This window comes from Eurypyga helias, unplaced genomic scaffold (genome assembly GCF_000690775.1).
Source record: "Eurypyga helias isolate BGI_N326 unplaced genomic scaffold, ASM69077v1 scaffold12382, whole genome shotgun sequence".
Classification (NCBI taxonomy): domain Eukaryota; kingdom Metazoa; phylum Chordata; class Aves; order Eurypygiformes; family Eurypygidae; genus Eurypyga; species Eurypyga helias.
Window position 1 is genome coordinate 26365 of NW_010237877.1, and position 13749 is coordinate 40113.

A 13749-nucleotide genomic window follows, 5' to 3' on the forward strand; every position below is an offset into this window, starting at 1 on the left:
AAAGATCTTACTGTGCTTGAGTCATACTTCAACAAACAACTTGCCCGAAGACAACAGGAGCAAGTAATAGTGGTGTGAAATGGTTTAGACTTGATGTCAATGGGACAGAGGAAGACCACCAAGGATGAGAAGCACATGACTAAAAATAATCCATTCTACATGCTCTAACAATCAAGGCCCTGCAACAATGCACGGTGTTCAGCATTTTAGGAAGTAACGGGCATGTCTTGGAGCTACTGTAAAAGCTTTTTGAAAGTGTCGTTGGTCTGGATTGATGGCATCCTCAAGTAGGGATTTAATGAATCACTTTCAGTGTGGAAGTTATTACAAAGAAGTATATATTTTAAGTCAGTTCTGCTTATAAAAGTTAACAGTTAGACCAGTGTTTAAACAGCACCAGTGCAACAGTGAGCTTTGTCTTGTTGCAAGATAATTTAAATTTGTATTAGTAGATGCCTGATAATGAGAACTGAACCAGGAAGGCCCTGTGTGGTTTTGTTTCCCCTCATATTATCAAAAATGGCCCTCTCTAATGGTTTATACTTATGTCCATCCTATTAATTTAGTCTTTGGCAGAATAATAGGAGGCAGGGTAGAAAAATATCCCCTTGAATAAAAAATCCCACGCTCGAGGCAGCAGTGTCCTCTGCTTTTATCCTGCTTCTATTTTAAGAAAATATAATTCTAAAAACCCGTAATGATGGTTACTCAACTACCTTTCCAGGTGACTTATGCAGGAACTGAATTCTCCTCAATGTGTTTTCTGTTCACATCTCACCTGGATGGCTTTTTTCATTTTAGTTTTTGACCATGAACTCCTATGCTCCACAGAAAGCAGGCATCATTATCCTCCGTAAAGACTCTGTACTAATACTGCAATGTTAACATATGATTTCCATCCATCACTTGTCACATACTCAAACAGGGATTATGACAATTAATTATAAATAATGAGAAATGCTGATACATCACACCTCTTCATAAATCAAAAATGAACTTTCTCTTGGGTTGTTCCCTCTCTGGGACCAGACTGGGATGCTCTAACTGCAACTTTAACTGTCTTGTCTTGCTCTTCAAAAGTCACATCAAAGGTATTTGGAACATCTGGCTTACAAGGCCATTTCTGCTCTCCTTACATATAGCCTTTTGCTACTACATATCCTTTTGTTATTATATATCCTCTTCCCCTGTTGACAGACAAGTCCACTCTTGTCTTTGAATATTCCTTCTACTGAGATTCTCAGTTTCTTTGCAATACTCTCTTCTCTGACAAGTATGCCAATTTTCCCCTTCGTGCCTTCCCTGGGAATTTTGCAAGTTCCTGATTCATATCACAACTTGCCTCTACTTTTTTTTAGTTACAAAGAAATTCACCATCATATTTTAATTTAGAGACAAAGATTCACAATAATAAAGTGTAAATGAAGCATAATTTCAGGCAGGCTAAGCTTAATGGGCACTACGAGCAGAGCTTTTACGTAAGACAGGCCTTGGCACTTAAGGAATGGTAGTGTGTCACTGTAAAAGCTTGTGCAACAGCACTGCTTGTCCTTTCGCATGCCGTGTTAGTAGCAGAGTGTCTTTTAAAACTACTAGAACTTACCAAAAAATTCTCAATGTTCATTTAAAATAGCATCCCTTACATCAGGGATTTAATGTCATGGACTTACTCATACACAGTTGTCCATCCATTTTCATCGCTTTTGGTTGCTAAAAGCCCCGTGTTTCCCGGATACGTCATCAGAGCCAGGTTGTAGCCTTGGGCATAAACTCTTTTCAGCACCCCATTGCTGCTTATTGTCAGCCAGTACACCTGGCCCCCCGGCACCACGACCCACAGGGGCAGCCCACTCGTGTCTCTGCGGATGTGAACCGAATTCCCATTGCTGCTGGTGATGGTGGCAACATCCCCCTCACCGCTGTAGGTGAAATTGTAAATGTAGTCCCTCGTTATGAGGTTCAGCGTGTGCAGGTGGGTGCCGTTGATGGTGAACTGATACAGTTCTTGGTCCGCCGGCGAAGCAATCTCATACATATTCGTGTCACTGAGGTGAGCCTTGTTTCGGCTGACTGCACGGATGCGAACATTGCCCAGGTCTGCTACGTACAGCGTGTCATCAGGAGAGACTGCTAGAGAAGAAGGTGCTTTCAGCTTTGCATCTTTGGCATATCCACCATCACCTGGAGGAGAAATGATAATTTTACTAATCCGTAATGTCCATATTTAAGCTGATCCCCACAGCCTGACACGCTGCTTCTCCTCAGTATCATTTACAGGTCAATAAAACAGTATCTTCTTCCAACTAATTAAATCCTTATTATCTAAGGTTGGTGCAATTCTAAATCAGTCTCAGTGAAGACAAACAAGAATATAAATTATCTAATTTATACTGGTTTTGCTAAGGCCAAAACCCTGCTGCTCAGGAAAGCATTAATGGCAAAACGGTGCAAGAAAAAACCACCACCACCTGAAGTTTCATTCCCTGTTATTTGTCCGTTGGTATGTAGTTGAAGTAGAATCATGTTATAAATAAAACAAAGAGAAAATAAACACCCGTAATTCAGCTAAAATGACGCTGAAGCACAGATTAGTTTACACGTATTAAAATCTCAACAATCCAGAAAAACAGAGCAAGAAAAATAGTCAAAAAGGGCCCTGAGAAACCACACCTTCCAGCATCACTTGACAATTTTCTTGGTTTGTGTATTTTAAGACTTGAGGAGGATATTTGCATTATGCTGGGCTGTATATGCGTATCAAAATGACGTTACATGAGCAGGATTTTTTCTAACTAGCGAGAAAGCACACTTCTCTCTATCCCTCTCCTCCTGACTGAGAAGTGAGGATTTTGAGCATACCCTATGCTTCCTTGGAGATGGACAAACTAGCTGGTCTTCTGACCTGCCTTTCACCAGTCCAGCCCTGGCAGAATCATTCGATTTGCCCCAGTTTTTAATTTTTCAGCACTGAGGGCAGTTTCGCTCTATAGCAACCCTAAACAGGATCCTTTCCAGCACATCTACCCTAGCTGTAACTGAAGCTGGCAGCACTTGGCAATGCACACGAAGCTTCGATTATCATTACAATGCTGGGTCAGCAACCCACCTTCTCTGGAAGACCATTTACATTTTTTTTTCTCTCCATTCTTGACATATTTAATGTTTTCTTGTCAGTAATTAACCTTTTACTTGAAATGGGAGGCTGAAGAATTATGGTGACATTATGGAGCTGAACACAGTGGTTCTTAGATCTGACAAGATGACAACATATTGCACACCTCTGTATATGGGAATGCTGTCCTTTGTCCCCTTATGAAATATGTTCTTACGAAAAAAAAACCAACAACCAAACCACCACAATCTGTTTTGGTGCATTCATGGGAGAGGAGCTGTGTTGCTGAGAATGTCCAGCAGTGCAGTGAGGGCCTGGCACTGCTGTTCCAGTTTAAAACACACTAAGAAGAAATTTTGAACATTACGTGTTTGCATCACTCTGCTGGTTCTGCAGAGTGACAGAAGAGATGAGAAGGCATAAGCTGGTGTTTTTCACTGGGTGTGAAACACCTTGATACTCTTTTTGCTGACAAGGGCTGTCTGTTCCAGCAGCACTGAAGTGCACTGGAGCTGGTACTGTCTCCAGCATGGGCAAGCATAGCTGACACTGAAAGCAGACCTGGAGCTCATTTTGAACAGTGTGTAGGTCTGCATCAAAAGCAGAAAAGCTAAGGCCATCCTGAGGTTCCTCCAGTGACAGCTGGAAGACTCACATCTCTACATCCAATGGATTAAATCCACAAAGAGCTGCTGATAAGGTTTTCATCTTTCCAGGAAAACTGAATCACTGCATGCCTCTCCTTCCTCTTGTGACTTTGCTAATCTGCTGCTGGGCCAGGGGATCTCAACAGACAAGAGGCAGGAAATAACTAGCACTGCCTTACCTGAAAAACAGTCACAATTAGGGTCAATCTTGCAGTCACAATCTGATGGGGCTCCAGCGATGATAGAGATCTCACCGTTGGTTGTGACCTGTTGTATACGGTTGATCTTTCTTTCATCTGTCTCTGCAATGTAGAGTATCCCGCTGTGAGACACAGCGATCGCCCTGGCTGACTCCAGGGTGGAATGGATGGCCACCTTGCTGATGATGAAGTGGTCGATGCCTGGCACCTGGCAGTGAATGGGACGCCCCGCAATAATTCTCACACGCCTGTTCTCAGAGATCTGCAGGACAATGTTGTTGTCCAGGACATACAGTGAATTGTCTAGAGGGTTCACTGTGAGGTCTGTTGGCCACTCTAACCGCACCTGGAAAACAAATTTCAGGGGAAAGCAGGAGGAAAAAAAAAGAAAAAAGAATGATTAAGACATTAATGTGGTTTCATTCACCCACTCTGATCACCATATATCAAGGCAGACAGTGGATTCATCTAGAACTCCTTCTCTAGTACGTACCTTTATAGGGTTTAGCACAAGAAGTTTCACCAAGCCTACTCTTCTCTGAGTCCGGGGCCAGTGTGGAACCAAACTTGTTTTGAAAAGTAATTTAGCACCCTCTGAGAGGTATTTGCACAAGTTCATTAAGGTGGGAACTTTATTACAACTATGCAGTCATGCAAATAAAAACACACACTTCATGTCATGCAACATCAGCCAGAAAATTTTCCAGGTCTGAATGTTATTGTTTCACAGCTGCAGTCAACACTGGCAGAGTGGAAAACAGTTAGAGGTTGTCGATGTCCTAATACTTTAATTGACTGTTAGTATAAAAGGTAAATGACATACTAGAAGAGTACAACACATTTCCACAATTTGTCTACTAAGCAAGCAATGTTAATAAGACTTATATGCCGTAAGAAATATAAGCTAGTTAATTCTTTGTAACATAATAATACACCAATATATCACACTTCAGACGATACAATAGCCAAGCCGTAATTACTTATAATGATTTTGCTTTGTGATTTTGTAATTCATTCATGGACTTAGTGAATTCTTCATATTTAAGGTTAGCTTTATGCCTTTTTCCATGCAGGTGAGAGTGCCAACTGAGCAAAGTTTCCAAACCAGACTGGAGGAAGTGCTAGAATAACCTCACTCATCTGATACCTGTTGCGTCAGGATCTGGAGGAATTAAACATGCTCCCAATCAAAGGTGGGGCAGCCTGTCAACCTGAAAGACAACCAGTATGTAGGCTGCTGACTGTAGCACATACTGGCCAGAGCTTCCCATTCCTCCAGTTGAGAAAGCAAAATGCGCAGTGCCAGATCACTGAATTGGGAAGCAACGGCAGAGTAGACTGGTGCCTCTCCCCAGCTAATGGCTAGTGGAGGATTTGGACTGCTGCTTGTCTATGGAAAGGTCAGAGAACAACTGAGCCACTGAGATTGCAAGACAGCCTATTTTTGGCTGTCTCAGGATGCTCTGCTTGTTATCCTTTGTGAAGAGATGGCTGCTTTTATCTGAGTGGAATTTTTCTGGACTACATATTTCAATCATCAGAAGAGAATAAATACCATGCAAAAATGTAACGGTTTTATATGCTTTATATGTCACAGAGGCTTCTATTATTTCATTTACTGATTTTGTTGCTGGTTTTGCTCATTTTTCCACTGTGCTAATTAGAAGATCTATGAATTTAGAGACTGCAGATGCTAATACAATGCTCAGCACTGAGGAATAACATATGGTGTAGTGTGTGGCCATCGCAAGCCACCTGCTCGCCTGGGGTCAGCTTAGGAACCAGGCCAGAGGCCAAGTCTCTCCCTTTCTCAGGCATTAGTATTTCCTGAATAATCTCATTTCCAGAAGTACATTGCTGGTTTGATAACTCATGTTTTAATAAAGTAAGGGCATTGCGGCTGCCGTGTCTTGGTAACCTGGATGGTTACGTGGTGTACCACACAATTATGAAGGCTCATGGAGTAATCGAATTCCTCCTTGTGCCCAGTCCATTTTACTAGACAGCATAATAACTGGCATTAAGACTAATGCTGTTGGGTTCAAGATCTCTTCTGAACCAGGTGGTAGAGTCATTCCAAATGATGATAAATGTGGTGAAACAGTTGGAAACAGATTCTTCCCATAAAGGTGCTGATTTCTGTGCATGTGTGAGACTGCCCAGATTCCACCTGCTGTGCTAGGGCTGGTTTACATACTTCAACTGAGAGTTCACTGGGACACCAAGTAAAACTTCAGTTAGCATAAAAATCTCTACAAGGCTAGCTTCAGGAAACTTGGAAAATGCCCATATTTACAATGTACCTTTTAATGCAGAACATTTGATTGCTCTATCAAAGTAAATGGATTATTTTTGATGGGAAACAGACACCTTCAACTTTAACAGCCTCCTGCACAGATCCCTCTGCTGTAAAAATAATCTTTGATTAACCATAACTAGATTATCAGTGATAAAAACATAGGGTTGAAACTATTTTTGCCAAAATGGCTCTGCATAGCACCTGCCATGTCTTAATAGCTGGTTTTCCTTCGTGGACCAGCTATGAATAATCTGAATTCCTCCCACTTTGTGGGTACGTCTGGTGTCTCGCAGATAAACAGGCACTGGTTTGGGCCAAAACAACTTTTTCTCTGGTTGATTTGAGGCTGATTTGGTTTATTTAGATAGAATAAACTTTTATGCAATGGTCCAATTCACTTTCAGCAACATGCCTAAAGCTTAGTCTTAACAGCTGTTAACTGCCGCCTCCCTAAATCTAGCTGCATTATGGTAAAAATAAATAAAATTGTAGTTGGGAACATCTAAACAATTCTGGTTACTACACCAGAACTGTTGCCCAGCTGTTGGCTCTGCAAAGCTCACAGAAGGTACAGCTACAGCTTCTTCTTCCTGGGTTTAAAAGTGGTCATGGATGTATTAATGGTTTAATTCCAGGTGAAATATTAAAGCTAGCATGTACCTATCCAGAGACTGCAGCACATAAACCAGTTGCTGCTCACTGCAAGCTTATGCTAGTGCAACCAGAAGGGGAAAAATGGAGGAATAGTCCAATTAAAATCAAACATACATGCAAACACAAACCCCTGAGAGCATTCCTAATCTGAAGACGAATTTCACAGATTTAGACAAAAATCTGCACTGCTCCTGTCAGGATGAGACTTCAAGGCATCTTAAACCGTTCTAAATGGGGGCTGCTCCAGTCCCACCCCATCCTTTCCTCCCGTGCAGCCCACAGCAGCAACACCCGTGTTTATGTGTCCCTTCAGAGACTAGGTTCAGGAGAGTTTGCTGGCTAAAAACTAATCACCTAAATCAGCTTAAGCCGAATTGTAACTGCACCCTCAGGTTCACTGTTACCTTGAAAAGTCACCGGTTGTTTCTTTTCTTTTCAAGCGAGCTGCCCTCTGGCAGGTTTCCGTGACCAAACCATCAGTTGTGCTTCATTCAGAGCCAATAAACATATTACAGAGAAGCACTTCAATTCTCATCAGATATGACTGAGCCTATTAAAAAGTTTTTCCAGACAAAACCTCAGTTAGGATTGGAATATTAAATCAGTTAACATTCTTTTAAATTTGAAGCAGTACTTCATAAGCCCCTGTGAAGTCCTCTGCCATTTATGCATATTTTTCTTTTAACTCAGAACTGGGACCATTGCGTTTTTTTCTTATATTTTGATGGGTTCTTTTTTTGAGCAGTGTACAGAAATGGCATTGCCGACTATCCCATTATAAACAAACAAACAAGGTTTGTTCAGTAGCCATCAGTACCTCACATTCTTCACAGACTGAAATTTTCAGGTGACAATTCTGGTTTGGTTCACTGGATACTGAGCATATGCAATGAAAATCACCGCCGAAACAAGTGAACCCTTGAGCAATGAGACCTTTTCCATATAAGTATTAACATGTTGACTTTTCTGGGAATTCAGCATTTAACTGTCAAGATAAAGGCTCCAGCCATACCTAATAATCAATCTCTGGTTTGAGAAGTGCAAAATTAACACCTATTGGCCTGGCTTTCTAATGCGTTCTTTCATGTCAACTGTTCTGGAAAACACAAAGTGCACTAAGGTGCCTTCAGTTTAAATGCATTTTCACTGGGAGATCCACATTTAGGTAGTTAAATAGCTCTCAGACTCCAACAGGGTTTTTTTTGTAAGTTTCTTCTTGCAAAAGATGCATGTGTTTGGATAACTACCTACCTACCTGGTTTTGAAATATTTCAATATTTTTCCCACAGCAAAGCTTTACAACTGAAAAAATAATGTGAGCTTTTTGCAAAGTAGCACTGATAGGAGAGCCTGCACTCACACACTTCTTAAACATACAGGCCCACACACGTATACACCTTTAAGTTAGTTTGTGATTAATATTCTTTCACTCTTGGTTTTGGCCATATGGCTAAAACTTTTTGCACATTTTGCAAGACGTTTTACAGCTGTGGCATTTTTGGTACTATTTTAAACAAATCAGATCAAACAAACTCTGCTGTTCATATCAAAATAAGAAAAGTAAAGAGGGGAAAATTTATCCTTGTCTGCAGATGCGGGTTTCAAGAGCTTAACTGTTTGATTGTGGGGGTAAATTTCACCGGGATAAGTTTAATTTATCATGGATTAAAAGAAGCTGCATAAATCCCTAAAAAGGCTTTACCATTGCTTTGATTTCTTGCCATGCATTACTTGTATATTTTGATTCAATTTTATGTAGTAGCATGAAATTCATGCCAAAATTTTTCTGATAGTCCTGACTGATGGATTACTTCCTATCTGTACAGCTCAGCTTCAAGTACTTCTGTTTATGCTACCTTTGCCTTTATTCAGCTCTACGATACGCATTTGCAGACCTAATCGTAACATCCTCCATATTTCTCTTTTGCTGCTAACTTCCATTTTTCATCTCCTCTTGTACTCACTTCAGCTGTTGCTCCCAGGCCAAACCTTTTTACTCACCAAAATGCCTCCTTCTAAATACCGTTTTTCTCTCTTCCCACCCAAACCCTTCCTTCTCCTTCCTTCTGGGAGAGAAATGGCTCAGAGGAGGGACTCGCACAGGCAGTCCATCAGGAGCAAGCTTGAGTTTACAAGGCCGAAGGAGACCGGTTCTGCTTCCCTGAACTTTTTACAGGATGTCTCACTACATGTATTTCTATTTTCTCACAGCTGACAACCACGGATATTTTTTCATCATTTTCTGTCAGTTTGCTCTCACTTCTGGGCTCTTTCTTTTGCTGACACTGACACTGTCAGCTCCTCTCAGCAGCTTAGCTTCTTCCTTAGTGGCACACGGAGACACAATTCAGCTCCTGAGGTCTGACACCAGGGAACCCTTCCCCACCGTGGGATTACAGCCTCCTCCCACACTGGAGGAGCCTTTGTTTCTCATGCTCCTTATGCTATACATTATAAAATTCAGAATTATACAGTTCAGCTGTAGCAGTCCCTGCTCTACACTTCACAAATGTTGCTCTCTCTCTGCATTCATCATTCCCCAGTAAAAAACCCAAAGAAATGAGTTTTGCAGCCTAACGACCCCTGTTTTCTGCCCCGGGCTGGGAAAGCAGCTGTGACACATTTTCAGATGCAGCTCAGAGGTCTGAGGCCACCAGTTCTCCGGCGTCACGGCTCGGGTAGCCTCCCTGCCAACCTGCCTTTGCCGTCAATTATTTCCAGCGGATGAGGCACTCGGTGCAGGAACATGAAGGCAAGGCACCACTCCAACGGTTTTCACTGCTTCTTTTCGCTTCACGTGCCACAAGACTGGCTATGCTCTCCCTCTCCACCTCTCTTCTTGTTTCATAATTCCTTTTTTTATGATTTTTTTCTGCTTCACAACTTCTAAGTCCATATGAGGAAGCTTGGGTCTACTAAATCAATACGAAAAGTTGATTTCTATGGGGATAGGTTTTACACCACCTTTATTCAATAATAGAGGGAATATTATCCAGAATCACATAAGCCTATTGACTATGAAAATCAATGGGACTTAGACTCCTAAGCCATTTAAGTCTGTTTAAACATGGTACCCATGGTTTATACAGGCTGTGAAAGAAATACATTGTTAAATGCTCAGAAGGAATTAACAAAGTATTTTGAGCAGGCTGGTACCTCTGAGAGGTGGAATCTTAGACTCTTCAATTAAAATATCTCAAAATAGAGCATGAATTTGAATCTAACCCAAACACGTCTCCAGTGCTGGAGTGGGAATAGATGTCCTCCAAACGTACCGCTGCAGTTAATTTGCATGGCCAAGAGGAGGGAATGGGACCAGGTGGAAATCTAGCTAACAACAGGACTGTTTCCATTCTGCCTCACTTTCTAACTTGCGCTTCCAGGTCCTGCGCTTGTCAGACAAGGCGGTACAAAAGTAAGCTTGCATAAATTGTAATAAACCTCTCCCTAGTTCTGGCTTCATCTTTCCATTTTGGGCTCAGAAGTTCTGGATACAGAAAGCCAGTGTGCTGCCAATGCAGAAAAGGTGGGAGGAAGATCTTGAAAAGCTTTAATTGCGACAGTAATTAAATGCTGTTTGAGAACATTGGAGGCTGGAGCTAGCACATTACACTGTCTTTTGCTTCCAGTAACTGCTGAGGTTCCTAAAAGCATCTGGCCTGAAAACTGAGAGGAAGAGAGGTGACATAGAAATGAAATTTCCAAAACCGATAAAAACAAAGAAAGCAAAACCCCTTGAGCATCACCAGCTCTTGTGAATATATCACCCAAATATTCTGATTCTGCCCTGAATCCTGAGTCAACTCAAAACTAAAATTTAAATTAAATTATTGAAATTAAAGCTTCCCACAGATTTGTGCCCTGAAATCTCTTTCTGACAACAGCACTCCCCCAGCCCCAGGGCTGGGCAGAAAGTGAGACTGGGGGAAGCGAAGGATGAGGAGCTGCTGCCAGGAGGTTGCCGGTTGGGCATACGGGAGCCACAACTGTCTCCTCAGATGGATCAGGGCTGCAAAACAAATTCCTGCAAGGATCAAAACAAATGCCAACTCCACAGCTTTCACAAGAAAACCCAAATTCACTCCTGCAATTTAAGCTTTCCCTTAAGAGTTACACCATTAAACTCACAAACACAACTTCTGCAAGTGAAAGAAAGAAGGGAGAGGGCAAAGAGATACTCTGCAGTTCATGCCTATGGCAGGGCATTGTCTATGGCAAATTCCTACAACAGTATACAATTCAATAGTAATAGCTTTTTTAATCCACTGTAAGCATGAACTAATTCTTTACTAAACTGTAGCAGAGTTAAAGCAACAAAGTATAGAAAACTTTGATTTTTATCTTTAAATTATACATATTTTTCACGTGAATATAAAATATTCTTGACAGAAAAAGCAAAAGCAACTGAAGCAATTTGAGTTCATTCTTTTACAGAAGTTAGCACTATGATTAACTGTTACCACAACATGATTTTCTGAACCCAATTTTTCACAAGTATTTACAAAATAGATATTTCAACTGAACAAAATAAATGTAATCTAACTAGCTGTAATGCTGCATTGCAAGTAAAGACATACTGCTGTAAATAGCTAATAAAAATGCATCTTGCAGAACAAACAAGACAACGGCATTCCATGCAGCGATCCTTCTATGTGAGTATTCACATTGTTTAGATACTTGTAAGAAAACGCACTGAAGGGTGTTTGATTCTAGTGTGAGACTGCAAGCTGGCACTCTGCTTCAAATTTATGTCAGCTAAGGGCATTGCTTACTGCTGTGATGCATATTTGGATATGCATTATCAGACTGTGCCAGAAAAGCTTACAAGGATAAAGTTTAGGACTAATGCTTTTTCAAGCAAAATTCAAGAAATAGCACTCAACTAAATAGTAATTATGAAAATAACCCTGGGATGGATACAATCTGGATGGACAAGGAGGGGCACTTGCTTTTCTTGCCTTCCAAAAAGGCTATAGAGAAACATTTTCAAAGTGCACCTGAAATTAGGTTTCTCGCAGGTTCCTAATCAGATCGCTAAATAAAGTTTTTGATGTTTCAACAGCCTAGCTGTAGATCTAGAAAGGTGTGGAAAGGCTCCAGATCTGGAAGTGCTCAGGAAAGCTCTGCGAAGCCTCTTACAAAAAAAAAAAAAAAAAGATAAGGAGTGGAGGATGGGGACATGCAGGATGTCCTAGAAGAGGCCCCTGAAAAGTTCTATATTCAGAAATGGTCAACAAGGGTGCTGGATCTAGAAAAGCCTATTGAGCGAGAAAGGGCTGCAGAAGGGCTCTGGAGAAGTGCTAGGTGGGCTCTGAGAAAAAGGTCTAAAAGGCTTCCAAACCATCCCAGGAAAAAGATGTAGTGAGTCTCTAGACGTGCTCCAGAAGCTATGGATGCTCACCCTCCCCACCCTTGGTTCCGTAACGCTCTAGATCTAGAAAGGCCCCGGATCTACAGGGGTGCTGGATGTCTTCAGAAAGGCGCTCAACAGCTCCAGCAAAGTTCTAACCTGCCGGATCGCAGGCTCTCAGCAATTTCTAGATCAAGAAATCAACAGGGATCCCTAGACAATGCTAGATCTAGAAACATCCTTTTAAAATGTCTCTTTTCTTTATTCCTTCAAACCAGGTCCTAGAAGACTGAAGCAAACAGATTATAAGTTATAAATCCTTCTGGATGGGAGCATACCAAAATTATTTCATAATGCAATTAGCTCCTTATGACTAGGCCACTTATACCAAGTTTCAACCATTTGACCTCGCCTGAGTCCCCCAACACACTTCTTAGAGTTCATGGTAGTATTAGCAAAAAACATGTTGGTTTTGTTCCCACTACTGATATGGTCACAGAAATAAAACTCTGAACTGGCAAGAAAAATAGAAGAAAAAAGAAATACATATGGATGGAGGACCTACAGGGTTTTACATCATATCATGACTTTCCCCAGTTCCCACAAGAGACAGCTACACGCTGTTCAGCTTCCCGTTTTGCTTTGAGCAGTTGATTGAATGGCTATTGAGTGATGTTCAGACATTTATGATTTTCCTGCAATGTGACCTACATTGCTAAACTTCATAAATTTATTCTCCAAGGCAGTGTATCATTTTGCATGCCGTACCCATCCCAAAGGAATCTATCAGCAGGAGACGAGGCCCAGTTTGTAAAAGCTGAATGTCCTTCAGACATTTTTAGCTAATTTGTTTGTAAATGTGAGTGTTATTGTCAGAGTAACATGCTGCATGAAATGGCACTCTCTATCATTCTGTTTGCATCTTTCTCTGTGGCCTAAAATTCATCAGGCACAGCTATGAATGTAACCTCTGTGTGGCACGCTACAAATGGATACAACCAATTTCTGTCTTGACATTTGCATTTTTTTTCCCTTCACTGACACAGTGTCTTGTCTTTTTTTTTTTTTTTTTCCTTGGCAGAAACAAGGATAGAAAAGATGCTGAAGCAAACACGGTATCAGGAAAGGGGAAATTAGGCATTCTTAGCTGTCAGTGCCCAGACTGCAGCTCCTGCCACGTTACTTTCTGTGGTTGTCACAGCTTACTTTTGTTTGAGTTCAGCAGCTTGTAAGCATAACTCTGGGCAAACTTAGACCTAATAATAATACGGGAGATACCACCAACACCTCCAAAGCAACACTTCCCGGTACTAAAGCCTTTTCAGTCTTTGTTTATGACCAGCTTTGAGACCCGAGAATTACCCAGGCAGCAAGGGAACAACATCCTCGTGCTGACATGCTTCAAAGTCCTGCCCTTTGTAAGCTGTTACTATTACAGTGTTGTTTTGACAGGATTTGCAGACTTTCAGGTTCCTTTTAGCACCTGG

The 13749-nt window shown here is 41.3% G+C and overlaps 1 protein-coding gene across 1 annotated transcript in view; it reads right to left on the reverse strand.

Annotated features, from left to right (window-relative positions):
* Nucleotides 1-13749, reverse strand: part of TENM1 (teneurin transmembrane protein 1) — a gene marked incomplete at its 5' end in the record, with an annotated part of 128682 nt that overhangs the window by 20280 nt on the left and 94653 nt on the right. Inside the window, 2 exons of the mRNA XM_010147636.1 lie at nt 1671-2181; nt 3939-4305. Coding sequence (XP_010145938.1) covers nt 1671-2181; nt 3939-4305 — 878 coding nt within the window. The remainder of the gene's footprint in view (nt 1-1670; nt 2182-3938; nt 4306-13749) is intronic.